The 26118-nt window shown below is 37.9% G+C and overlaps 2 protein-coding genes across 17 annotated transcripts in view; both read right to left on the bottom strand.

Moving 5' to 3' along the window:
• Nucleotides 1-26118, bottom strand: part of LOC18103868 (protein ROOT HAIR DEFECTIVE 3 homolog 2) — a 207976-nt gene that overhangs the window by 12649 nt on the left and 169209 nt on the right. For 2 of the 16 annotated variants that reach the window (XM_052445897.1, XM_052445898.1), the window contains exons 24-27: nt 13339-13435; nt 12810-12944; nt 12602-12724; nt 11826-12370 (exon numbers count right to left, since the gene is read on the bottom strand). The exons of 10 other annotated variants lie outside the window; for them this stretch is intronic. In XM_052445897.1, the coding sequence (XP_052301857.1) occupies nt 12080-12370; nt 12602-12724; nt 12810-12944; nt 13339-13435 (646 nt within the window). In that variant the 3' untranslated portion in view covers nt 11826-12079. Of the gene's footprint in view, nt 1-193; nt 360-11825; nt 12371-12601; nt 12725-12809; nt 12945-13338; nt 13436-26118 lie in introns of those variants that run through there. 4 more of the 16 variants (XR_008056948.1, XM_052445890.1, XM_052445899.1 and 1 more) reach the window with 3 other exon arrangements.
• On the bottom strand, nt 8094-9102 carry LOC112325904 (protein ROOT HAIR DEFECTIVE 3 homolog 2). Its single transcript, XM_024593040.2, has 3 exons — nt 8808-9102; nt 8624-8690; nt 8094-8521 (listed from the first exon to the last, which is right to left on the bottom strand). The coding sequence occupies exons 1-3, from the start codon at nt 8950-8952 to the stop codon at nt 8431-8433; spliced, it is 303 nt and encodes a 100-aa protein (XP_024448808.1). The 5' UTR covers nt 8953-9102; the 3' UTR covers nt 8094-8430.

Consider the following 26118-nt stretch of genomic DNA (forward strand, 5'->3'; position numbering starts at 1 on the left):
AAAGACTATAATGATAAAACAATTGAAAGAAGAGTTGCTTTAGAAGATTATGAAGTCCAAAAAATACCCTTCAGTTTTGTGCATATAAGATGCAACAACAAAAGCAAAGAAAAAATAAATTAATATTGGATTTTTAGAAAAGCAAAAAATAAAATAAAAAAATAAAAATCTTCAGTGTTTGGAGTCTAAATACCTTCACATACTTGATCAAACTCGCGCATGCACGATTGGGAACAGAGATGAATAGCAGCAACATATTCTTTTCCTTCATTCAGTGACTGTTCCAGGCTAGTTTTAAACCTATTGACTGTGTTCAAATGCAAATGCATCAGCATGGTATCATAGGCATCGCGTACCACCTACATAACATATTGGCACATTTGAGTTGATCAGTATAAGAAACATATAAATACAAAAACACCCGCGCAAAAAAAAAAGCAAAAGAAAAGATCAAATATCAACAAATTTGACAACAACTAGGGAGGTTAAGAACTGAAAGGGATGAAATATACACGCTAAGGCCTTACCATCAAACGCATTGAGCTTCTCACCAGCAATCTCTTCACATCGAACAGTGGCAACCATGACCTGATAAACAAGATGAGAAGTATATTTACATATGAAACCTGATGGTTTATATTTACAGAGGAAAATGGCGTTTAATAAACCTTGACAGCAGGAAGATCTAAATCGCTGTTGTCTTTTATTATTTTCCAAATCTCTTCTGCACGAAGAGGAAATCCTGAAGCAGGTTCAACTTCCTGCCTGTCACCAACAAGACCTCCTGGATAAATGGAATGGACAAACCGCTGCCTCAGTTGAGCAACCTGTAAATGTCAATGCTATCAGAAAAATGGAGTTACGAATTACAGATACTGGATTTCTCACTTTATACTTGCTGTCCTAATTGCTCTCACATCCACAGATCCATAAAATTATCTTATCACAGGACGTAATGCTCATTTTGTCATTCTTACATGATACACTCCTAATGGCTAGTAAACACTCTCCAGTCAAAGTTAAGCACCAATGTGTGTGATGCATGATTATCAAGTTCAATATGCATAAAATTAAATATGGACTCCAGAGTTAACCTCTACATTAACCACATGAATGCATTGATGTAGGGTATTTAAGAGTATTTGCCCCATAAAGGGTTTTTGGTAAGCTTGGGTTGGAGAATTAGGTTCAGGGTTTGAAATATATGCAGAATGGGAATTAATTTGTTACCAGCGTGTCTAGAAGAATTTCAAAGCTGAGACTAGTGCCTAGAGAGAAGAAGGAAATAGAGAGTAAGAGAGAGAAACCATAGGCACCAGGCTTTCAAAGTAACATAACTCTCAATTTTATCTTGTAATTCAACTCTAATACAGGAATATGCTGCTGTTCTGTCCCTTCACGCAAAGCCAATGATTGTGAATTCCAATTATTTGGTAAGCACGTGCAAAGCTACAAATCATTCCAGACATCAATTCTAGAAAACACGCCGCAGCACAATCTAGAAGAACCCAGGACAAAAGTTTTGAGGATTGACAAACTGCTTTCTTAGTGGAAAAGCTACCTGCTCTTTAAAATTCTCCTCTTGGTATTCATAGCTAGGCAAAGCAGTGATCTCCACCTTCATATCAATAATTAGAAGCATATTAAGTTCATGGAAATTAAACAAAAAGGCAACGTATGATGCATATATGCCAATGGCATCAGTATGGAGATGGAGTTGATTTTTCATACATTAAAAAACTCTCTGAGAGGAGCACTACTGAGAGTCTCAGGCTCAGCAACAGCAGCCCAAATCTGCAGAAAGTATGACCTCAGAAAATGCTGGAGAATAAGAAGAGAAATAATTGATCCAGAAAGAGAAATGCATAGACAGGGAATAAGAAGTATAAACAAAAGTACCTTCTCAATATCTTCTAAGAGAGCAGTCTTTAAATATTCAAGTGGAGTCTACATAGACAATCAGAAAAGGGACAGAGATTCAGCGTTGAAGATGCATTCAAAGAATGGAGCGCAAGGTGCATGGAATCTTGTCTCAAGAAACTTATGGGCACAACAAGTCCATACCTTTGAGTGATCACGTATAACAAATAGTAGTGTTTTTTTGCGGGGCTTGAATAAACGCTTCATGACCTGAATACAAGAAATAATAGATTATCACATATCAGCTTCAAATTATGTTGGGTGCAATACTCAGTGTTACACACTGGGCTAAATGAATGCAGCTAAACAGTTTTGATAAAAAGGAGTAAGTTTGCTGTGTATATGGAATCGGAGGCTCCTTATCTATATTCTATTCATGATGAGAAATTTGTAGATATATATTTCTCCATATATACCTATTACACACTTAAGTTAATGCAAATTGCTTTCAAATGCCAAGTACCTGGAAAACTGTTTTTAAAAGGGGTCTGCTGGCTGCATGTTCCAGACCAATGTCTTTGTACCACCTGCATATGATACTCAACACAAAATCATTTGACAGAAAAAAGTACTGGACTGCCTTACCGACTATGGAAGGCTACATCATGAGTTTTTTTTTTTTTGGCTAGGCAGAGTCATACCCAGTTGTGGACATTTATCAAACTTCCCAGGCAGAAAAGGCATTCGAATATTATAATGATGAACATACAAAACTCACATGTTTATCAATACAACGTCAGCGATTGCCAAGGCGAATAGGGTGCTTTGTTTCTCAAACACTGTGTCATCCTGAAAAAAGTACACATTCGCAGTGCCAAATTAACTTGTATAAGCATCACACTCGCAGATTGAAGCCATAAAGTAATGCAACCAAAAATATTGAAACCATTCAGTAATCAACGATTTGTATGTCACAGAGGTTGCAAAGAATACAATGCAACCATAAAACCCTCTCAATTAACAAAGCAAAGCTAAAGTAATAGAAAGCTCTAAGAGTTACCTCGCCTCTTTGATTGCTGTCCGTGTTGGGATATTTCCAGAACTCAAACACACACAATTTACGTGGTTCGGCAACTTGCCTACTCCACGGAGCTACTGGTTTGTATTAATGAAGCTTACAAACAATACAAACAAAGGAGGAGGAGAATCTTCTCAACTCAACTCTACACTCAAGCTCTCTCTACACTTCTCTGTTCTCTCTTCTCTCTGTGTTTTCACTCTCTGCAACTCGTCGGTTCTTCTTCTCTGTGTTCTCTCGATACACTTACAAACACTTCACAAGGGGGCACATTAATATACAATTAATGGGAGTGAGGGGGAGTCCTCCACCATGTGCTAAGTGGGAGATTAGGTAATCCCACTTGCACATGGTGGGGCTTGCTTGTCTCCAATAATTAACAATCTCCCACTTGGAGACAAACAATGAAATTATCTTTTATCCTTGAAGGCCAACTGAAGTTTTGCACAACTTCAGTTTATCAAGTGTAACTCCTTTGGTTAACATGTCAGCTGGATTCTTGCTTCCACAGACCTTTTCTAGCATTAGTTGCTCGTCGTCCAGCAGTTGTCGGATGAAGTGATATTTGATCTGAATATGCTTCGTCCTGGAGTGAAATGCTGGATTCTTGGCAAGGAAGATTGCACTCTGACTATCGCTATACAAAGTACCCTTTCCATTCATCTTGCCCAATTCTTTCAGGAAACTCTGCAGCCATACGATCTCTTTTGCAGATTCTGAGACTGCAACATATTCAGCTTCTGTTGTTGAAAGAGCGACGATCTTTTGCAAGGTAGAACTCCAGGAAACAGCAGTCCCTCCTAGAGTATATACATATCCTGTAGTGCTCTTTCGGCTATCAACATCTCCTGCTAGATCAGCATCTACAAAACCTTCAAGTTTCAAACCACCAGCTGTGAAACTGAGACAAGTTTCCGAGGAACCTTTTAAGTACCTCATGATCCATTTGACCGCCTCCCAATGCTGCTTTCCAGGATTGCTCATATATCGGCTTACAACTCCCACTGCATGGGCAATGTCTGGTCTGGTACAGACCATAGCATACATCAAAGAGCCGATAGCTGAGGCGTATGGAATCTTATCCATGTATCCACTTTCTAGCTCAGTTTTTGGTGACTGATCTTTGCTGAGCTTGAAATGATTCCCCAGTGGTGTACTTACTGGTTTAGTATTATCCATACTAAACCTGCTGAGAACCTTCTTGACATACTCTGTTTGTGAAAGCTTTAGTACGCCTTTGTCTTTATCTCTGAAGATTCTCATGCCAAGTATTTGTTTAGCAGCTCCCAGATCCTTCATTTCAAACTGTTTTGACAACTGCTGTTTCAGCTTATCAATCTCCTCAATGCTGGATCCTGCAATCAACATATCATCTACATATAATAGTAGAATGATGTAGGAGTTGTCAAAATGTTTGACATAGCAACAATGATCAGCTTGGCATCTTGTATATCCGGAACTGCACATGAAGTTGTCAAACTTCTTGTACCACTGTCTTGGAGCTTGCTTCAAACCGTATAGGCTTTTCTGTAGCTTGCAGACTTGATTCTCCTTTCCTTGCATTGCAAACCCCTCTGGCTGTTGCATGTAAATATCTTCCTCCAAGTCACCATGAAGGAATGCTGTTTTTACATCTAACTGTTCAAGATGTAAATTTTCTGCAGCTACTATCCCCAGAACAACTCTGATTGTTGTGAGCTTCACAACTGGAGAAAATATCTCAGAGTAGTCAATGCCTTTCTTTTGTTGAAACCCTTTGACAACAAGTCTTGCCTTGAACCGTTTACTTCCGTCATGCTCAGTCTTCACTCTGTAAACCCACTTGTTTTGTAAAGCCTTCTTTCCTTCAGGTAGTGTGGTTAGCTCCCAAGTCTTGTTCTTCAGCAACGAACTCATCTCATCCTTCATGGCTAACTCCCACTTGCTTGAGTTTCCATCTTGTAAGGATTCTTCATAAGTTAGCGGTTCACCACCATCTGTCAACAAAATGTAATTCAGTAAAAGTGTGAACCGTTGCGGGGGCTTTATCGTCCTCGAAGACCTGCGAACAGCTGGTTCAATTTGCTCCGCATCTTCTTGTGTAGTAGCGGGTACAGATATGCTTGAGTCTTCTTGTAAAGACTCTTGATTGTTGTTCTGCTCAGTAACATCGGGAAGGCCTTCTAATCTTATGAATTCAGATTCTTGTGGCCTTGTATCTGAATCAGCCTTATCTGTTTCTGCACTTGATCTGTCTTTGTACATAACTTTCTCATTGAAGATCACGTTCCTGCTTCTGATAATCTTTCTATTCTGATCATCCCAGAACCGAAAGCCAAATTCTTCATCTCCATAGCCGATGAAGAAACATTTCTTGGATTTGGCATCCAACTTGTTGCGAGCATCAGAATCTATATGAACATAGGAAACACACCCAAAGACCTTTAAATGAGAGAGTTGTACTTCTTTTCCTCTCCATACTTCCTCGGGCAGTCTGAACTCCAAAGGAACTGATGGTCCACGGTTGATCAAGTAAACTGCGGTATGAACTGCGTCGGCCCAGAATGTTTGAGGTAACCCTGAATGCAACCTCATGCTTCTAGCTCGTTCATTGATGGTCCTGTTCATCCGTTCAGCAACGCCATTCTGTTGCGGTGTGCCTGGAACGGTCTTTTCCATTCTGATACCATTGACAGCACAATACTCTTTGAAACCTCCATCAATGTATTCTCCTCCGTTATCGGATCTCAAGCATTTCAACTTCAGACCTGATTCAGTCTCAACCATAGCCTTCCATTTCTTGAATGTTTCAAACACATCAGATTTATTTTTTAGAAAGTAAACCCATACCTTCCTGCTGAAATCATCAATGAAAGTCACGTAATACCGAGAACCTCCAAGAGATGCTACTGGAGCCGGTCCCCATAAATCTGTGTGTACCAGCTCTAGCTTTCTTGGTCTTAAAGTCCTGCCAACCTTCAAGAAACTGAGCTTTTTCTGTTTTCCAAGAACACAGCTTTCACAAATGTCTAGATCGACATTTTTTAATTCTGCCAGTTTTCCCTTCGACTGAAGTATCTTCATCCCCTTTTGACTCATATGGCCGAGTCTACAGTGCCATAGATGTGCTTGATTTTCTGCTTCAGTAGAGGCAATAATGTCTGCAAATCTTGTGGTCATATACAGGGTGCCGGTTTTCTTTCCACGAGCCAAAACCATTGCTCCCTTTGATACCTTCCACATACCTCCAGAAAAAGGATTGAATGACCACTATCATCAAGTTGTCCGACCGAGATCAGCTTCTTCTTTAGATCAGGAACATGCCTTACATTTTGCAAGGTCCATATAGATCCATTCATTGTCTTGATTTGTACATCTCCTAAACCCACAATATCCAATGGTTGTCCATCGGCCAGATAGACTACACCGTGATCTCCAGCAATATAGTTTTGCATCATTTCATGGTGTGGTGTACAGTGAAATGAAGCACCAGAATCAAGAACCCAATCATCAACAGGACTATGCACAGCAAGAATCAAAGCATCTTGCACCTCATTTGTGGTAGCGTTTGCAGAGTCAGCTTCAGGTTTTTTTCGGTTTTGTGCAATTCCTCATGAAATGACCAGGTTTGCCACAATTCCAACATTCAACCTGCTTTCTGGGTCCAAACTTGCTTTACTTCTATATCTTGATTTTGATCTGCCTCTGGATAAGGCCTCTATCATGTCTCCTCCCCGAGTGTTGATGTGAGAGCTGATCCTGAGCTTGAACTTCACCCGAGTCTTTTCCTTCGCACTCTTCAGCCAAATCAAGTCTCGAATGTCATCATACTTCAGTTTGGATTTTCCAGCTGAATTGCTCACGGCTGTCTCATGCTTCCCAACTGCTTGGAAGTGAAGCTAGCAAGATGAGTGCACGAATCTCATCATCAAACTCAATCTCAACAGATGATAATTGGATTTGTGATGGTATTGAAGTTGTTGAGGTGTTGCGTAACGGAAGTGTTTTCGACCATCTTCAAGTTAAACAACTTTTTCATCAGATGCACTTATTATTTGCTGATGGCTTCTCATACATCCCAGACAAGGCTTCCATCAATCTTGCAGTGGATCTTTCTTTCGTAACATTGTGAGCAACTCTTCTTGATAAGGATAACCGGACAATGCCCAGAACGTGTCTATCAAGAAGTAGCCAATCTTCTTCTTGCATATTTTCTGGTTTACCTCCCCAACAAGGGAAGATGAAGTTTCTTCCCATATAGATAATCCTCAATTTGCATTTTCCAGTATCCAAAATCTGTCCCGTCCAAATTTTTCAATTCCAGCTGCTTTTATTTCATCTGCCATTTTACTACTTTCTCCGATTCGAATTTCCAAATCTGACCTTACAGATGTGTCCGGAACAGCCGAAAACCTGGAATGACACTGAGCTCACCACCAATCGGACTTCGGATGGCTCAGATTTTAGCAATCAAAGTTTAGAATTAACGGACGGTGCAGATGCAGCCGCGTGTCAACCAGAGTACCGCCTGCGCCGCACCGGATCAAAACCTAAGTAGCGGTTCTGATGAAGCCACGTTCACCAATTAGGTCCTGCGTCACACCGTATCAAAACTCAGTAACGTTATGATGAGGCCACGTGTCAGAAGATTATGGCCTGAGTCACACTGGATCAATACTCAATAGTGGTCCTGATTTAACCACGTGTCAACTGATTGGGTCCTGCGTCGTACTGGATCAAAACCCCTCAACGGTTATGATGTAGCCACGTGTCAGAATATCAGCTTCTGCGACACATCGGAACAAAACTCATAGATGACGTGGCAGGTGACGTGGCAGGTGACGTGGACGTTGACCGTACGGCTGTGCTGACGTGGCGGGTCAGCCCGACCCGTTTTGCAGAAGCCGGGCGAAGATGGAGCGTGGCGCGCGTACGGCGCGTTGGTGCGCGTGGGCAGTCTGGGCGTCGGCGCGTGTTGGCGCGTGCGGGCATGCAGGACGTCGGTTCTTCGCCGGGTTTGCAACAGTGGATTCGTCCGGTTGTCCTCTACACGATGGTATGTTCAAAAACACATTTGGAGAACTTTGATTTTTGAGTTTGGATCAAACACCCTCTTTGTCAAGAACAAGCTCTGATACCAGTTGTTGGGATATTTCCAGAACTCAAACACACACAATTTACGTGGTTCGGCAACTTGCCTACTCCACGGAGCTACTGGTTTGTATTAATGAAGCTTACAAACAATACAAACAAAGGAGGAGGAGAATCTTCTCAACTCAACTCTACACTCAAGCTCTCTCTACACTTCTCTGTTCTCTCTTCTCTCTGTGTTTTCACTCTCTGCAACTCGTCGGTTCTTCTTCTCTGTGTTCTCTCGATACACTTACAAACACTTCACAAGGGGGCACATTAATATACAATTAATGGGAGTGAGGGGGAGTCCTCCACCATGTGCTAAGTGGGAGATTAGGTAATCCCACTTGCACATGGTGGGGCTTGCTTGTCTCCAATAATTAACAGTCCGTTCCCTCGAAATCCATGGCAATCGTAAAAGGGTCAATATCACTACACTTTGCAATCCAAATGCCCTTGGTTGTTTGACCTCTGAAACGTATATAACTACATTATCTTCCTCTTTCACGTATACAAAGCAACAAGAACAGTAAAATATACAAATTCTCAACTAAAAATAAAATAAAATCAAACCTTCCATTGTATGCATCCATCTCCTCGAAATTGGTATGGAAGGTCTGATTCATTAGGGTGCTTTTCCCTGTTCAAGATTAATCAAGTAAAAAGCTATCACTACCAACTTCATTAAAATCAATGACTATAATTAAGAAATGATTAATAAATCAACACGAAGTTAAGAAGTTGAACACTTGCTTACCGCTACTCTGTGAGCCAATGATGGCAACAATAGCATAGGAGAGACCGGACTGAGCGAACTCGGTGGCTGTCATGAAGTCTTTGAGTCCATCCACGTTGAACTTGCCATTTCCATCAATCAGCTGCATGCCTTGCTCCATTTTCATTAACGATCTAACTCAACCACAATAACAACAACTCTTGAAGTGTCTTCCTTCCTGTGTTTGTGTTTCTGGGCTGCGGAGGAATCTTAAAGCAAAAGTAAAGTGGCAGGGACAGAGGATCCTATTAAAGTAAGTCTTCATGAGTCTACTTCTACCCGAAGAAGTTGTTTGCTTTTTTGCTTTCGAGTTCCCTCCCCAGCAAGATAATAGTAAACTATAAATTAGTCTCTCTAGTTTTGACTAATGAGTTAAACAATCCCTCTAGTTTCAAAAACAAACTAATTAGTTCTTATGTTTTTAAATTCACACCCTTAACATGATTTGTTTCATCTATTTCATGTTCTTTATCAATTTATTTTCATTTTTTATTTTAAGTATCTATTTCAAGAGAAAAAAAAGTAGTAGCGGTTGACTATGTTACGTGCTTATTATAATCATATATAAAGCCAATAATCATAGTAGTAGATGTTGTCCAGTCGCGAGTAACTTTTTTCGCTATGCTATTAAACTTGATTTGTCATGTGATCCAAGATGTTTTCCAGTCGACTTATCTTTTGATTTTAGTTATATTTCAAATTAAATTGTAACGGTTGACTAGATGTAACAACATTGAATGGTTTTCTGAAAATTATTTTTCAAATTTTTTTGTGTTTGTTTGCTATTATAAAAGTTAGTCAACATAAAATATTTTTCAGTTAAAGAAAAATTTGGCTTAATTTTCAGGAAAATATTTTCCTTTTATTTTAGGCGGAAAACACTTTACAGAAGTTGTGAAAAATTAGAAATATCATATTATTTGCTGATTGTATCAAATTTGGTCCTCAAACTTTTGATTGGTATATATTTTGTTTGATTTTTTTTTTAATTTCATCCCTTAAAATTTGATTTAATTTGATTTTTATATTAACTTTGATCCTTATTTTTATGATTATTATTTTCTTTTATCTTATTATTTTTTTAATTGAAATTTTTTATCTATCAAATTTAGTTCTCATTCTTTTTATTGTTACTTATTTTATTTTCTATAATATAACCAAACACTAAAAAGTGTTTTTCAATTTATTTTTCATGACACTATCAAATATAAAAAAATAATTCACTTTTCAGGAATTCATTTTTCAAGGAAACCGCTTTCCAAGAAAATCATTTTTAAAAAAAAAACTATTTTTCAGCAAACAAATGAGTCCTACATTAACAACTCAATTAATTAGTCAAAACTTGATTTAACCTTAAAAAAATTTCAAAAAATTTAATTGTTTTATAAAAAAATTAAAACGATAAGGTTTTGAATTGACTCAGGTCAATTTGCCCAATTCATAACCTAGATATGAGATTTGATTAGGGTTTAATAACTTTTTTTTGAAATTTATTTTTTATTTAATTATACATTAATAAAGAGATACATTAATTGAAATAACTATGGAAATTGTATATCTTCAATCTAATCTCATTTACCTAATTATTAATGTATCTCTTTATTGTTTTAATAAAACCATGTTTTTTAAATTAAAAACATTGTTTTTTATATTAAAAAACCTATTATGATCTTAAGTTTTAATAAAAAATATTAAAATAATTTCATAATATTTTGTACACTATTAGAAAATTGAAAAACACCAACGAAATATTTCATCCTGAAAAAACAATCTATCAATATTTAGAATTGTCGATGAAAATATATCATCGATAAGTTTCTCATCGAGGATTTATCTTCTGTCGATTCATCGAAAACTTTCAATTCTGACTTAAATAAAATTTTACCGCTCTTTTTTCATTGGCAACTCCATTGACACCTTAAATGCTGACGAAACTGTCCATCACCGATTCAACGAAATATTTCGTAATTTTTTAATGGGTACAAACATTGTCGACAAAATTCTATTTCACTAATTCTTATTTTTATTATTTAGTTTTTATATTCCCAAATGCATTTTTCACTTTAAAATCTCAACAACAACCAAAATCATAATCACAACAAAAACACATCTCTACAACAAAAACTTTATATTACAAATTTCACCATTCATCTAAGGATTCCATACATAAATTCCTAAAAAATTGGAGGTGGAGGTGGAGGTGGAGGTGGAGGTAAAAAATCTTAAACCAGAAGTTCTAGAAGCAGGAGGCCAAATGTAAAGCCATATATATATATATATATATATATATATATATATATATATATATATGCTCGTAATTGCTCTCAATACATCCTATTTTCTTGTACAAATCATGCTTTTATTGTTTCCTTCAAATTGGGCAACACAATAGACAATTGTTTCTCCACCATTCTTTGGACAAGCTCATCAACATCTAGTGATGTTTGACCGAAATGTGGCGTGCTTACAGTTAAAGCAGGATAACCCACTTTTATTTTTGAAGCAAATGTCGTAAGCATGCTATAAACCAGATTCGTAAGCAAATGTCGTAAGGCCTAGCGTGGGGCCCTACAAGGTAAGCCTATGCTCCATGTTTTCTTGATTTTTTTCAATGTTTAAAGGCGGAAAACATGTTGTCAATGGTTCAGTTTTCGACGATCAAGAGGTGGCTGGAAAGTTGAGGCAAGAGATGACCCATTTTTAAATATATTTTCATCTAAAGTACCTAATAAACACATTAATAATGCTAATAAATCAATTTTTATCTTTAAAAACCTCTATATTAGTAAAAAAAAAAAGGGCTGCGTTTGTTTGGCTTTGTTGATGTTGGTCCCTCGTGTTTTAATTTTCTAAAAGTGATAGAATCAAATTCTATTTTGCAAATCTGAGGAGCAATCTCTGTATTTTGTTGTGTATATAAAAATTAACAGTTATGGTGTATATAGAACCATGTCAGGATGCACATTTCACCCGTCAGATAGAAAGAAAAAGAAAAGAAAAGAAAAGAAAAGTACTGAGATGGCTTTTATATATGGAGTGGCTGTGAGAAGATCTCTCGGTTTCCAGTTGATTCTCTCCATACATTTTACCAACATGGATTGGTTGGTTTATAATAAGTTCAATTATAATCTCAATGGGGGCAATAAAATGACAGATCTTTTCCATGATTTACCATTGCAAAATGCATTAAGATTAGGTGCAAACATCAACCGTGCAAATTGTGAGTCTTTAACCTAAGAACTACACACCAATTTCTATCGCCACCTTGCCATCATTTTTGTCAACAGCGCCATTATCGCTGCCACCATTTGCGGTCCTAAAAAACTTAACGCCTTTGGCACTTCATCTTTCAGGACCGCCAACACCTCCGGCCCTAAATCTTTCATCAAAACTGCCAACGCTTGCCATACTTCCTTCATCACCGCTGCCACCTCCGGCTTTGCAGCTATCCCCATGGCCCCATATGCCGACAGCAATGTCATCATCGCTAACAGCACTAACCTGAACATCTGTTGAATCACCTTTTTAGCTTGCTTACGAGCTTCCTGAGGAAAATACCAAGCATGACATGTTAGGGTGCTAGTTAGATTCAAGATAAGAAACTTCAGTTGGAAAATAAAACATGTTATGCAATTCTGAAACAGTGCTGGTGCATTCCATATAGATATTAGTTTCTGTTCAAAGTTCAGAAAGTATAGGAACTTATTAGCAAAAACTGAAAATGGTCTAACAAACAAGGTTACTATAAAAGTACAAAGCAATTCATGATAAGGTACCTGAGCGGATTTAGCCTGGTTCACTATATATGTTATGTCTGCTGTGAACTGTATCCATAGTGACTTGCACTGCACTGGTGTAAGCAGCGTAGCGTTTGGGGAAACCTGCCTCATATTCGATTCCTATCAGAAATCACTTTAATAGATACATGCGTGTGTTTTGAATGGATGAATGTATATCTAGTGATGTGCGTACACCAACTATTACCTCTTCCCATGTGTTAGAGGCCAGGGGATCAACAGCTGGAACAGCACCCATGAGAGACGAAGAGAGTACATTCTCAATCTGATCCGCTGTGTTATCTAAGCGTATGGCCGCCATGACTGCTAGAATTTTCAAAGACTGCAACAAAATAGCCGGGACACATTCAGCTATTACTAAAAGTTGATGGAGAATGAAAACTGGGTTTTTTTTTTTTTTTTTTTTGAAGTTTTGATATCATATGATTATTCTAGACTATATTATTTATTATCTAGTTTTTTTAATTAAATTTTAGCTTTCTTATTAAATTAAGATTTATTACATTTTCCTATTTTATATTGGGTTTGTCTCTTTTATTTGGTTTAAAATAAATTATGAAATGGTTACATGATTGAATAAAATAAATTGAGTTTGTTTTTTGTTTCTATTCTAAATCAATTTTCTTATTTGTTTTTTTTGCTCTCTTGTCCTCCATCAAAAGTGCAAACAATTAAACATGCTAGCAACCAATTATTACAAAATGTAGGCATATTACCGCAGAGAGGGCTTTCCTTTCAATTTCTTCAATGTTTTGTTCCGGAGTCCAAACCCTAGGCGTTGAGTTTTCATCATGATTGAAAACCTTTGCGAACCTGGGATACGATCCAAAGCTTTAATGAGCAGAAAAGCAATTGAAAGAAGGAAACGGAGAAGCAATTAAGAGAGAAGTACTCCACCTATCCTTCATGCGCATCAAAACTCTTCCTGTAGCTGCAGATTCTCTTGCCTTTCTCTCCACCACACTTCTTGCATTCTCCTTCAAATATCCCAATCTTGTGTCAATTTCGGATCTGGGCACCTCGAAATCAACATGAGCATTTGAAAGTTCTGATTCAGCAACGTCAGTCTTGCTCGCAAGAAGATTTCTTACTGACACCCATGTATCTGCCTCACCAGCTTCAAGTAAGGATTGTACTTCATCAGCAAGCACATCAGTGAATTGTTTCTGCATTGGAATAACATTATAAGATTGGGTTGTTTTATTGAGCAGAGTGATATGCTTAGATTAAGGAGCAGTAACGGATTGCATTATCAACCGAGGAAATTACCACATATTTTGCCATCATTTCTGACAGCATATGGCGGCTAACTGTTCCCCTGACTCCCGAAACATTCCACCCACTCAGTCTTATGAAAGCATCTGAGACAGGATGATGAAGTATTTCACCAAATTCAGGAAGCAAAATTAGTAGATCACACAGAACACCAACCATATGTAAGCGATTTTAACACCATAGCGGGATGAATTCTAATAGCAGCAACAGCTTCAGTAAGTTGCAGTGATGCCCTTTGCTTTGCCCATTAAATTGCTTTTTTCTGCCGTTTATCTTAGCCAAAGAATTTCTTAGATGAAGTATCATTTAGTTAGTTTCTGTGAGAACTAAAATAACTTGAAAAGATTGATCAGAGTTCGGATAGAGAGGACCAGTTGCAAAGACCCTAACCAAAATCATACAAACAGAAATGGCAGACAATTCAGATTAGTTGCACAGAAGAAAGTGAGGCTTTTCATATCCAAGCCAAAGCAAAAATTTGTAAAAATGAATAATTATAGAAAAGTAAACGAGTTTTAAAGCTTGGCATTCTAGGAAAAAGTTAAAATTTTATCCATTGCAGAGCAAAAAAAAAAAAAAACTTTTATGCCAAGGGATGTTAGTTGTGCCTAAAGCACAAACTACAAATATCAACTCTTAAGAATCTAACTCAATTCAAAAGAGCTGAATAATGCCACAGAATAAAATCTTTTTGCTAGTTGGAGTCAAAATACCTTCACATCCTTTATCAAATTGAAGGAAGCAAGATTGAGCACAGGTACGAGCAGAAGCAACAAATCCTTCTCCTCCGTTCAGTAACTGTTCCAGACTGGTTTTAAAGCTTTCCAGTGTGTTGGAATACAAATGTTCCAACATGGTATCATAAGCATTGCGTACCACCTACATATTTTTTTTTTAAATAAGAGTTTTGTATTAAGGAACTAAAAGACAGTATAAAGTTATGAATATGGAGAATATGATATTCACAAAGAAGAGACAGAGGAAAAATAACAAAAGGGTTGGCAAAAGAAACAAATACCAAGTTCACAACTAGAGCCATATATCCAACATCAAAAGAGAAGCTTTAATTCAGTTTCGTAATGGGAAAAGGTTGGTTGAAAAATCAAAAAAGAAAAATATACACACTCGAGCCTTACCTCCAATGCTTGTGACTCCATTTGCCGCCGTTTTGCATTCCGTACATCTTGGTCAAAATGAATCACCTCCGTGTCATATCTATTAAGAAAATACAAACAATTAAGAGATTCTGAATCATGTTGAACAAGAAGCATACTCCAAGACTTTAGGCACATAATGCTGACAATTGGTTGGGAATTTAAAGCAATCAAAGGCTATGAGCACCCGAGTTTAACAATTGAGGAAATCAAGTTGGATATCACACAGATGTTGGATGAATATTGAACATGGTACCACATGATTATAGAGAATTGACACCAGTTACTTACTGTGAAAGATAGGTTTCCAATATAGAACCGAGGGCTGCTCCAAACCCAGATACTGGACCAGCTTGAACAGCCCTCTTCAACGCCAACCAATCCTGTAAGGAATCAATTTAGTCCTGTCTGATATTCACTAGTTGAAGTAACATTTAATGATGGAAAGAGAAAAAAAGAAAAGTTAGATTCAATTAAGTACATCATCAGTAGTAAATTGTCTGAGTTTCTCCTCGGCAATTTCTTCACATCGAACAGTAGCGACCATCACCTGAAAAACAAAATGGAGAAATATATTCACATGAAACCCTGACTATATATATTCACACATGAAAAAGGCTCTTATAAACCTTAAGAGCTGGGAGATCTAGATCCTTGTTATCTTTTATGGTTTTCCATATGTTCTCTGCACGGATAAAAAATCCTGAAGCAGGTTCAGCTTCCCTCTGATCACCAGTGAGACCTCCTGGAGAAATGAACCGCTGCCTTAGACGAGCAACCTGTAAAAAACATCATATTAGGCTACAAGCATGCAATTCCAATTTGTAAGTGTCAATGATGTCAAAATTTTTTTTTGTTAAAAAACATTATATAGATTATATTAGTTATGTCACCAACACTCCATAGTGGGTCAAATATTTTAATTTCTTATAAAAAAAAATGATATATAAAGGTTTTTTCAATGCATTTATATTGTTTAAAAGAGACTCTCTAAACAAAATAAGAAAGAAAAGGGGTATTAATCTAAATATAAATATTTTTTTTGAATCCCCCTCATCAAAAGAAGCAATTTAACACAAATATTGTCTATTTTGATGGCTTAAATCGGCGTCAACGATATATTTCTCTCTCTGCCGTTGAAATTGACGACCTTTCCTCCATCCTCTCTCAGCTAGGAACTAAAAAATAACAAAATAAACTTTTATACCAAATTTGAATTTGAAAAATATTAAGGATCAAAATTGTACAGTCTATATTATTTTTTAAGTTTAAGGACCAAAGTGCATGTTTTTGGAAACTTATGGCACACCATCCATGTTTAACGCCCTTTTCATTTAGATCCCTTTTCTTTCAATCTCACCCTTTTATAAAAAATTAAAATCAATTGGTCTTCAATAAAGACTAAATTGCCAAACAAAATTGATAGGACCTAATTGAGAAATAAAAAAAAAACTGCACAATCTATCCCCACTAATACGTGAGAGGATGAACAATGAGATTATTTACAATGAAATAAACTCATGCCCTTTAGTTTTATACTTAATAGTTAATAAATTATTGAGTCCTCATCCAAGGCATGCGCGCACACACAGTGTGTTAGGGATTTGCCTAGAATCTTAAAATAGAATTCTGTAATTCCCAGTAAGATTCAGAAAACATAAGAAAAACTTGGAAAATTGACTACTCCACCGGAGAAGATGACACCAAGATTCAAAGAGAGAGCAACACTTCAATCCAAAAACTAGTTGCACCCATATTTTACACAAGTTCAAACAACCTCAAGAGCAATACAAAGAGTGGTTAAATACCATAACATCTCATATTCACGAAGAGAGAAATACTAAAAGATCCCAAAAGCTCAATAAACACTCAAAGATATATCTCAAAGGAAGCATCAAATTCTTTGACATGGCGGCACACAATTCAGAAAGCCAAAAGAAATACAAAAATACTTAAAGCTCTCCGTTAAATAAATCTCTCAATCAAAAATGCAAACGTCTCTTAACCCTAAATATCTCTCTACATATTGGTTGTCACAAGCTATAGACCACTATTTGCTTTCTTTTATACTCATTAAATCCAGACAAACCACGAAGTATAAAAGTTCAGCAACTTATGCCCTAAACAAAACAAGATTTACATGACTAAAAATTGGAGATAATACGGCCATGTCACACACTTGTTAGATTCATGCAAAATCATTCAAAAATTAAAGACAAAAATCCAACATTATCACATGACCTGATAGTCGTTGTGTCCTCATCATGCGATTTACTCCCAGTGTTCATAAATCACTCTATATGTTACATGACCAGTCAAAGCATAATTAAGTGTAATATATAAGCATCAAGTGGTTTAGTGTCATGTCTAGATTGATTATACAGTTTACAGTTAATTTTTAAATTAGCAAAATAAATTAAAGAGACGGAATAGTGGACTTGAAGCAGGCACTGTTAGGTTAGTTGTCATTTTTTGAAAACCAAGAGTGGACGGCATCGTCTATTGACAAAGAAAATGAAGCAGTCAATAAGGGCTGCAACTTTCAGCAAGTTAGGGAGAACCTTGATTCGAGAAAAAAATAACACAGAAAACTCTAGAAAAACAGAAATGTTGAACTTAAGTTTTGATAATTTATAAGTTGCTATTCTTAGTGTAAAGCTACCTGCTCTTTGAAATTCTCCTCTTCATAGTCATAGCTAGTCAAAGCAGCGATCTCCACCTTCATGTCAATTAGTAGGAAGTAAATTAAGTTATATTCCAATCAAACAAAATATTTGCATATTTGCATATATGTCAATGGCATGAATAAGGGACATGGAGATGGAGATGATAACTTACGCACATTAAAAAAATCACTGAGAACAACACTTCTGGAAGTCTCAGGTTCAGCAACAGAATCCCATATCTGTAGAGATAGTGACTTAATGCTGGAAGAAACAAACTATTTACCCAAAAAGATAGGGCATAAATTGAATATAAGTAATATGCACAAAAGTACCTTATCTATATCTTCTTTGAAAGCAGTCTCCAAATATTCAAATGGAGTCTACAGAGACAATAAAAAAAAGGGGTGTAGATTCAGTATTGGACCAAATGATGCATTCAAAGAATAGAACACAGGGTGATTCGTTTCTTCTTTGAAGGACATAAATTCCATACCTTTGAGTGATCACGTATAACAAATAGCAATGTTCTTTTACGGGGCTTGAATAAACGCTTCATGACCTGAATGCAAGACATGTAATAGATTATCACACATAATATATAAACCTAAGACAAGCAACGCTCACCATAGCCAAACGGCTATAGTGTGGGCTCTGCTACCAAATTATGTTAGGTGCAATACATCACACACAAGGCTTAGTGAATGCAGCAGAACAAACTCTCAGTAAATACAGCTAAACACAGAGGGCTCAGTGAAAGAGGATAATGAGAAATTGGCATATACACTAGATATGGAAGAGGCTGTCATTATTTATGCATATTTGACTGCACATTCTCTATATAATCTAAATCGGTTATTAGCTTCTTCTAGTGGTAAGTTTGTACAGCATAAAAACTGTTTAGGGGTAATTAATGCAGATTGCTTTTCAACATGACGCACCTGGAAAACTGTTTTCAAAAGAGGTCTGCTGGCTGCATGTTCCAGACCGATGTCTTTGTACCACCTGTATATAATATTAACATAGTGATAAACATGGGTTGAATCTTACTAGTAGAACGGCGAGGGCGCATGAAAGGGCACGTCTTGCCTTAAAAAAAATAGCTAGCTGTAAATTCTAGCCTGACAATTTAGAAAGTGTCTTAATTGTACGTGTAATATATCCAACATGAAGAACAAAAATTATCCACAAGTTCAAAATATGGAAAAAAGCAATCTTGTTTGTCCTTCTTGACTGGACAGATGATAAGTTGAAATATAAGCGTCATCTTCATCTGATTAGCGCCATGTGGAAATCAAAGAAGAAACAGAAAGTTGTTTAAGAGACCATAACCCTGCTGGATAATTTCATCAAATCATACAAATAAACAATTAGCCAAATGCCTAAAGAAATTATTTCAAGCCATAAAAATGTTAGGATACTGGCATGCAAACCCGACAAGATAAAAGGCAAAGTATAGAATAAAATGAGAAATTAGACACACAAGAATTTACGTGGTTCACCCAATTGGCTACGTCCACGGACAAGTATAGAAGGATTTTACTAAGTAATGTGGGAATTACAACCTCTCTCTACAATAGGAGAACAACTGAAATCTCTCTATTACTAGGAGAAAACACCTCACTTACTCTCTCACAAATACCTCACAACTTTGTGGGATTACTCTATCTTCACTCTCTCTACTTGCTCTCAAATCTCTCTTGTGGTGTACATATAATGCTTGGATGCATTGCCTATTTATAGGCAAGCATCCATGCAAGAGATAAGGGGCAAGGCAAGTGGCCAAGTGGCAAGGGGCAAGTGGCCAAGTGGCAAGGGGCAAGTGGTGCCCAATTGGTGCCAGCCAGCTAGCTTCACATTCTCCCACTTGAAGACTTTGATGATTTAATCAAGACTTCACACTTGATCATCTGTGATTCTTCTATCCTTTCTATACTTGTCATCTTCATGCTGCTTACGTTTCAGTTAGGCCATAGGAGGATCTGCACCATATATACTTGTCAATATTGACTGGTTTGATCAAAACATCTGCTGGGTTTTCCTTTGTGTGAACCTTCTGAAAATCCACACTTCCATCTTCCACCACTTCGCGAACAAAGTGATACTGAACATCTATGTGTTTTGTTCTTGAATGAAATGCTGGATTCCTTGCAATATGCAAAGCACTCTGACTATCACAATACAAAAGAATCTTCTCTTGTTTGTATCCGAGCTCCTCCATAAGTTTCTTCATCCATATTGCTTCTTTACAAGCTTGTGTAGCTGCCATGTACTCAGCTTCTGTTGTGGATAAAGCTACAACAGTCTGAAGTTTAGAGACTCAGCTCACAGCTCCTCCTGCAATTATGAACACATAACCTGTAGTGGATTTTCTTTTCTCAAGGTCGCCAGCAAAATCTGAATCAACATAACCTTTGACAGTAAATTCTGACCCTCCATAACATAATGCGGCATCTGAGGTACCCTTGATATATCTCAAGATCCTCTTAATAGTATTCCAATGCTCTCTACCAGGATTTGCCATGTATCGACTAGCTGCTCCCACTGCTTGTGCAATGTCTGGTCTTGTACATATCATGGCAAACATTAAACTTCCCACTGCTGATGCATACGGTACTCGAGACATCTCCATCCTCTCTGCTTCATTGCTAGGAGACATACTTGAGGATAATTTGAAGTTAACAGGAAGTGGGGTGGAAATTGGCTTACAATCTTGCATGTTGAAGCGACGCAAGATCTTCTTCAAATAATTCTTCTGAGAAAGCCAAATCTTCCTTTTACTTCTGTCTCGGTGAATTTGCATCCCTAGAATCTTGTTTGCTGGTCCCAAGTCCTTCATATCAAACTCCCTAGCCAACTGTGCCTTCAATTCTTGGACTCGATCTTTGTTGGGGCCTATTACCAACATGTCATCCACGTACAACAACAAAATGATGAAAACATCATCTTCTTCAAACCTCTTGTAATACGTACAATGGTCTGAACTGAGTCTGTTGTACCCAAGGCTAATTATGAAGGAATCAAATCTCTTGTACCAACACCTCGGCGCCTGTTTGAGACCGTATAGAGATTTGTTCAACCTGCAAACCAAGTTCTCCTTGCCTGTTTCAGCAAAACCCTCTGGTTGGAGCATATAAATTTCTTCTTCAAGTTCTCCATGAAGAAATGCAGTTTTCACATCTAACTGCTCTAGGTGAAGATCAAATATAGCACACATTGCCAAGACTACTCTGATTGTAGTAAGTCGTACCACCGGAGAAAATATCTCATTGAAGTCTATCCCTTCTTTCTGAGCATACCCTTTCACCACCAATCTTGCACGATACCGCTCCACTTGATCATTGCCATCACGTTTTATCTTGTAAACCCATTTGTTGCCAATGGCCTTTCTTCCTTGTGGTAGCGGAACAAGATCCCAAGTGTTATTCTTGTGCAAAGCTTCAATCTCCTCTTGCATTGCTGTCATCCACATAGATACATCTGTGCTTTTGATAGCCTCATGGAAAGTTGATGGCTCTCCATCCTCTGTTAGAAGACAGTATGCAATGTTGCTCTCAGTAACATATTCTGAGTGCCAAGCCGGTGGTCTTCTTTCACGAGTTGACCGTCGAACTTCAGGAGTTTCAGACTCTATTTGTTCTTGTTCTTCATGCTCTGGTGCAGCTTCAGAAGAAGTACGATTCTGAGTATTTTCCATCTGGACTTCTGTAGTCTCCTTTAAAATGCTATTATTTTCTTCCATTTGCATTTTATCTTCTGCAAATATAACATCTCTGCTGATGACTACCTTGTGGGCAGTGGGATCCCACAAGCGATACCCCTTCACTCCATCAGCATATCCCAAGAATATACATTTTCTGGATTTTGAATCCAGCTTGCTAACTTCTTGTGTATTGTACATCACGTACACAGGACTTCCAAATATATGCAATCGAGAATAATCAGCTGGTTTTCCAGTCCACATCTCCATCGGTGTCTTCAGCTCAATTGCAGTTGACGGAGATCGATTTATCACATAACAGGCGGTATTGACTGCTTCTGCCCAGAATGACTTTTCTAGACCTGCAGTCTTCAACATTGCTCTTGTTCTTTCTAATAGAGTTCTGTTCATCCGCTCTGCCACTCCATTTTGTTGTGGAGTGTATGCCGTTGTGAACTGCCTTTTGATACCTTCATGTTGACAGAAGTTATCAAATTCATCACTGGTATATTCTCCTCCATTGTCAGTCCTCAAACACTTGATCTTCTTTTCAGATTCAAGTTCCACCCGCGCTTTGAAAGTTTTAAAGACTGCGAACACATCTGCCTTCCTTCTAATTGGATACACCCAACATCTCCTGGAGAAGTCATCTATGAATGATACAAAGTATCTTGCTCCTCCCAAGGATACAACCGGTGCTTGCCAAACATCAGAGTGAATCAGGTCTAAGATGCATTTGCTCTTAGTTGTTGATGTGCCAAACTTCAACCTGTGCTGTTTACTTGTAACACAGTGCTCACAAAAGGGTAAAGTAACCTTTGTAAGCCCAGGGAGTAACTTCTGATCAGAGAGAACTTTCAAACCTTTCTCTGACATGTGGCCTAGTTTTTGATGCCACATCATCGTCTTCTCTTCTGCAGGACTAGGCTGATGCGATTGACGCTTCTGCCCCATGATGTGTTTCTCCCATTAATACAAACATGTTTGCAACTGTTTTTCTCGCCTTTAAAACCACCAGCGCTCCTTTGACAATTTTCATGATTCCATTGTCTGTTCGAATCTTACAGCCAAGACTATCAAATTGTCCTACGGACAAAAGATTCTTCTTCAAGTCTTTCACATGTCGCACTCCTGAAATAGTGCGAATTAAGCCATCATACATCTTCAATTTGATGGTGCCAATGCCAGCAATCTCTACAGCATGATTATCACCCATGAACACTTTGCCTCCAGAGATGGGTTTATATGTTTGGAACCAATCTCGATTAGGAGTCATATGCCATGTTGCTCCTGAATCCATTAGCCAGACCTCAGTAAGCTCTTCTCTATCTGTAGAGATTGTCGCTGCTTCACTATATAAAACCTCCCCATCTTCTGAGGTGCTCGCAACACATCCTTGAGGTTTTGATGACTCTGCAGTGTTCTCTATACCCTTTTTAAACCAACAATCCCTTTTGAAGTGCCCTTTTCTGCCACAATTGTAGCATTTCACAGTCTTCTTACTTCTTGATTTGGACCTCCCCTGCCTTTGACTCCCACTGGAGCCACGCTCCGTTGATCTCCCTCTTGACACCAACAATGCCTCTGCTTGGTTTGAACTATTTCTGTCTCCTTTATTTTTGCGCCTATTTTCTTCTTCCAAGATGGCGGCTGCAACATCATCAAAGACTAAATAGTCTGTGAGGATATTATTGGTCAAGTTGATAATGAGTTGATCATACGAATCTGGAAGACTTTGAAGTAGAAGTTCTGCACGTTCACTTTCCTCTATTTGTTGACCCAACGTAGTGAGTTGTGAAAATAGAGTTCTTATTGTGTTGATGTGGTCAGTCACCGCCGTGGTTTCTGTCCATTCGAAGGGTATAAAGTCTCCGCTTTAAGAAAATCTTGTTGTGCAAAGACTTGGACTCATATAGCTTTGTTAGAGTCTCCCATATCTCCTTAGCTTGTTTTCTTCTCCGCCACACTTGATAACACTTCATCGGCTAATGCTAAATGTATGTTAGCAATAGCATTGCCATCCATTTCATTCCATTTTGCATTATCAGTGATCTCCGCGGGCCGATCCCCAATTGCTGCCAAGCAATTGTCTTTCCTTAAGATTGCCTTGATTCTCATTTTCCACAGTGAGAAATTGCTCCCCTTAAACCTCTCTATCTCGTACTTTGCTGCCATTGTATTCACCGAGATCTATTCAGCTATCACCGTTTCACAGATCTGTAACGTATATATAAATAGTATCGTGTGAATAATACTTCACTAAGTAAGTTCCCAGGAAAGATTGGAGGGGTCACAAACGGTCCCGCTTAAAACCCAATCTCCTTAGACAGAACTTCCTAGACTGTATTTAATCACCGCACTGGCTTTCTATATACGCCAACAGTAGCGTATGTGAACAGTACCGTATGGAATGAATAGTGCTGTATAGGTGAATAGTGTAGTAGACGTGAATAGTAACCGTATACACGGATAACTTTTGTGTATTAACAACACCAACCAGAAGGCTCTGATACCACTGTTAGGATACTGGCATGCAAACCCGACAAGATAAAAGGCAAAGTATAGGATAAAATGAGAAATTAGACACACAAGAATTTACGTGGTTCACCCAATTGGCTACGTCCACGGACAAGTATAGAAGGATTTTACTAAGTAATGTGGGAATTACAACCTCTCTCTACAATAGGAGAACAACTGAAATCTCTCTATTACTAGGAGAAAACACCTCACTTACTCTCTCACAAATACCTCACAACTTTGTGGGATTACTCTATCTTCACTCTCTCTACTTGCTCTCAAATCTCTCTTGTGGTGTACATATAATGCTTGGATGCATTGCCTATTTATAGGCAAGCATCCATGCATGCAAGAGATAAGGGGCAAGGCAAGTGGCCAAGTGGCCAAGTGGCAAGGGGCAAGTGGTGCCCAATTGGTGCCAGCCAGCTAGCTTCACAAAAAGACTTTGGGACTGCGATATGAACCTGCAAATCATGGAAGACTACAACAAGATGTTTTTTTGGTCAAACCTAGACATACGGCCATGCCAGTAAAAGAATGACTACTAAAAAACGCAAATCACATACAATGGTCAACACGGACAATGATTGTCTAGGCTGAGCCAGTCATGGCCACCCCTGACTATTCCAGTCCCGAGTGCGAACAAGTACCAAACATGTCTAGCAGAAAAGGAATCTAAATATTGTAATGCTGAGCATACCAAACTCACATGTTAATCAATATAATGTCAGCAATTGCCAAAGCAAACAAGGCACTTTGTCTCTCGAACGCAGTGTTGTCCTGAAACAGCACACATCCCAGATTACAAGTAGTACCAAGATTTTAGCATAGTATTAGCTAGCCTTCTATATGCATGCAGTCACAGCTTGAAACCGTAAAGTAATGCCACTAAAAGGGATTGAGACCATTCAGCAATGTCTGGGCTCAGCATTCGATAAGAAATACAAAACTTTTGAGATTGGAACCAGTTTCGAATATCACAGGAATTGAAAAAAATAAAATGCAACAATCAAACTATTCCCAATATATATAAGAAAAATCATAATCAATACAACATAAAGCACTCATAAATTCTTATAGATCCTCCCGTTAGTGTTGCACTCATGATTGGAGATGGTGAGAAGTGAAACTACAGAGTCATTTAAAAGGCAAAACATGGGCTGGCCCCCATCTGTTAACTTTAACAAATCTCACCAACAAAAGGCCTTAATACTGCAGATTACTCGAAGTTTTACGACATGGCAGATGAAATTAAAAGTTGAGTGATGGATAGATCTGTTGATTTATTAGAAACAAAAAAGGATAGATGTAACCATATCAAACACAACATGTAACAAGCCACTATTGGCAAAACAAAGCTAAAATAAGAGCACCAATACAAAGCACTAAGTACCTCGCCTCTCGCATTGCTGTCGGTTCCCTCGAAATCCATGGCAATTGTGAAAGGCTTCATATCATTACACTTGGCAATCCAAATGCCCTTGGTTGTTTGACCTCTGAAACATGTATAAGCAGACTGTCTTCCTCTTTCGTTTATACAAAGAACTACAAAAACACAAATTCTCCCTTCTAAAACTGTAAAATTGAAAAAACCAAAAATATCAAACCTTCCTTTGTATGCATCCAGCATCTTGAAATTGGTACCGAAGACATGATTCATCAGGGTGCTCTTCCCTGTTAACAAAGAATGCGAATTAAACTATACATGCGTGTGATCAAACTCCAGGCTCTAACTGTGATTGCTGTTAATATCAAATGTACCCTTGAAAACAAAATTCAAGGGACACGCTTGATGTCATTCGCGCATCAACAGACCCAAAACCCATAATTTCGCAAACAGAACAGAACTAAACTCAAAGCCCAACAAGTTCAATTTTGCAAAAAAAAAAAAAAAAAAAAGCAGCCACCATCTGGGTTATGAAGTTTCAGAGAGACCATTTCTAATCAACTTCACATAAAGAAAAAGTACATAGTATAATCTGATCAACTTCACATGAACACAAACAAAGGGTCACCAGTCACTAAGAAGTATGAACTGAGAAGAACAGAAACATACCGCTGCTTTGTGGGCCAATGATGGCGACAATAGCATAGGAGAGACCGCACTGGGCAAACCCAGTGGCTGTCATGAAGTCTTTGAGCCCTTCCACGTTGAACTTTCCATTTTCATCAATCAGCTGCATGCCT

The sequence above is a fragment of the Populus trichocarpa genome, chromosome 12 (genome assembly GCF_000002775.5).
Source record: "Populus trichocarpa isolate Nisqually-1 chromosome 12, P.trichocarpa_v4.1, whole genome shotgun sequence".
NCBI classification, from domain to species: domain Eukaryota; kingdom Viridiplantae; phylum Streptophyta; class Magnoliopsida; order Malpighiales; family Salicaceae; genus Populus; species Populus trichocarpa.

What these genes read in the sequence shown, in the direction of transcription:
- LOC112325904 (XM_024593040.2), bottom strand. Translation starts at nt 8,952, where the DNA reads ATGAAAATGGAGCAAGGCATGCAGCTGATTGATGGAAATGGCAAGTTC. An exon ending in CATTGGCTCACAGAGTAGCG is followed by an intron (nt 8,691 to 8,807) that starts GTAAGCAAGTGT and finishes AATCTTGAACAG; the next exon opens with GGAAAAGCACCCTAATGAAT. An exon ending in ATGGATGCATACAATGGAAG is followed by an intron (nt 8,522 to 8,623) that starts GTTTGATTTTAT and finishes TATACGTTTCAG; the next exon opens with AGGTCAAACAACCAAGGGCA.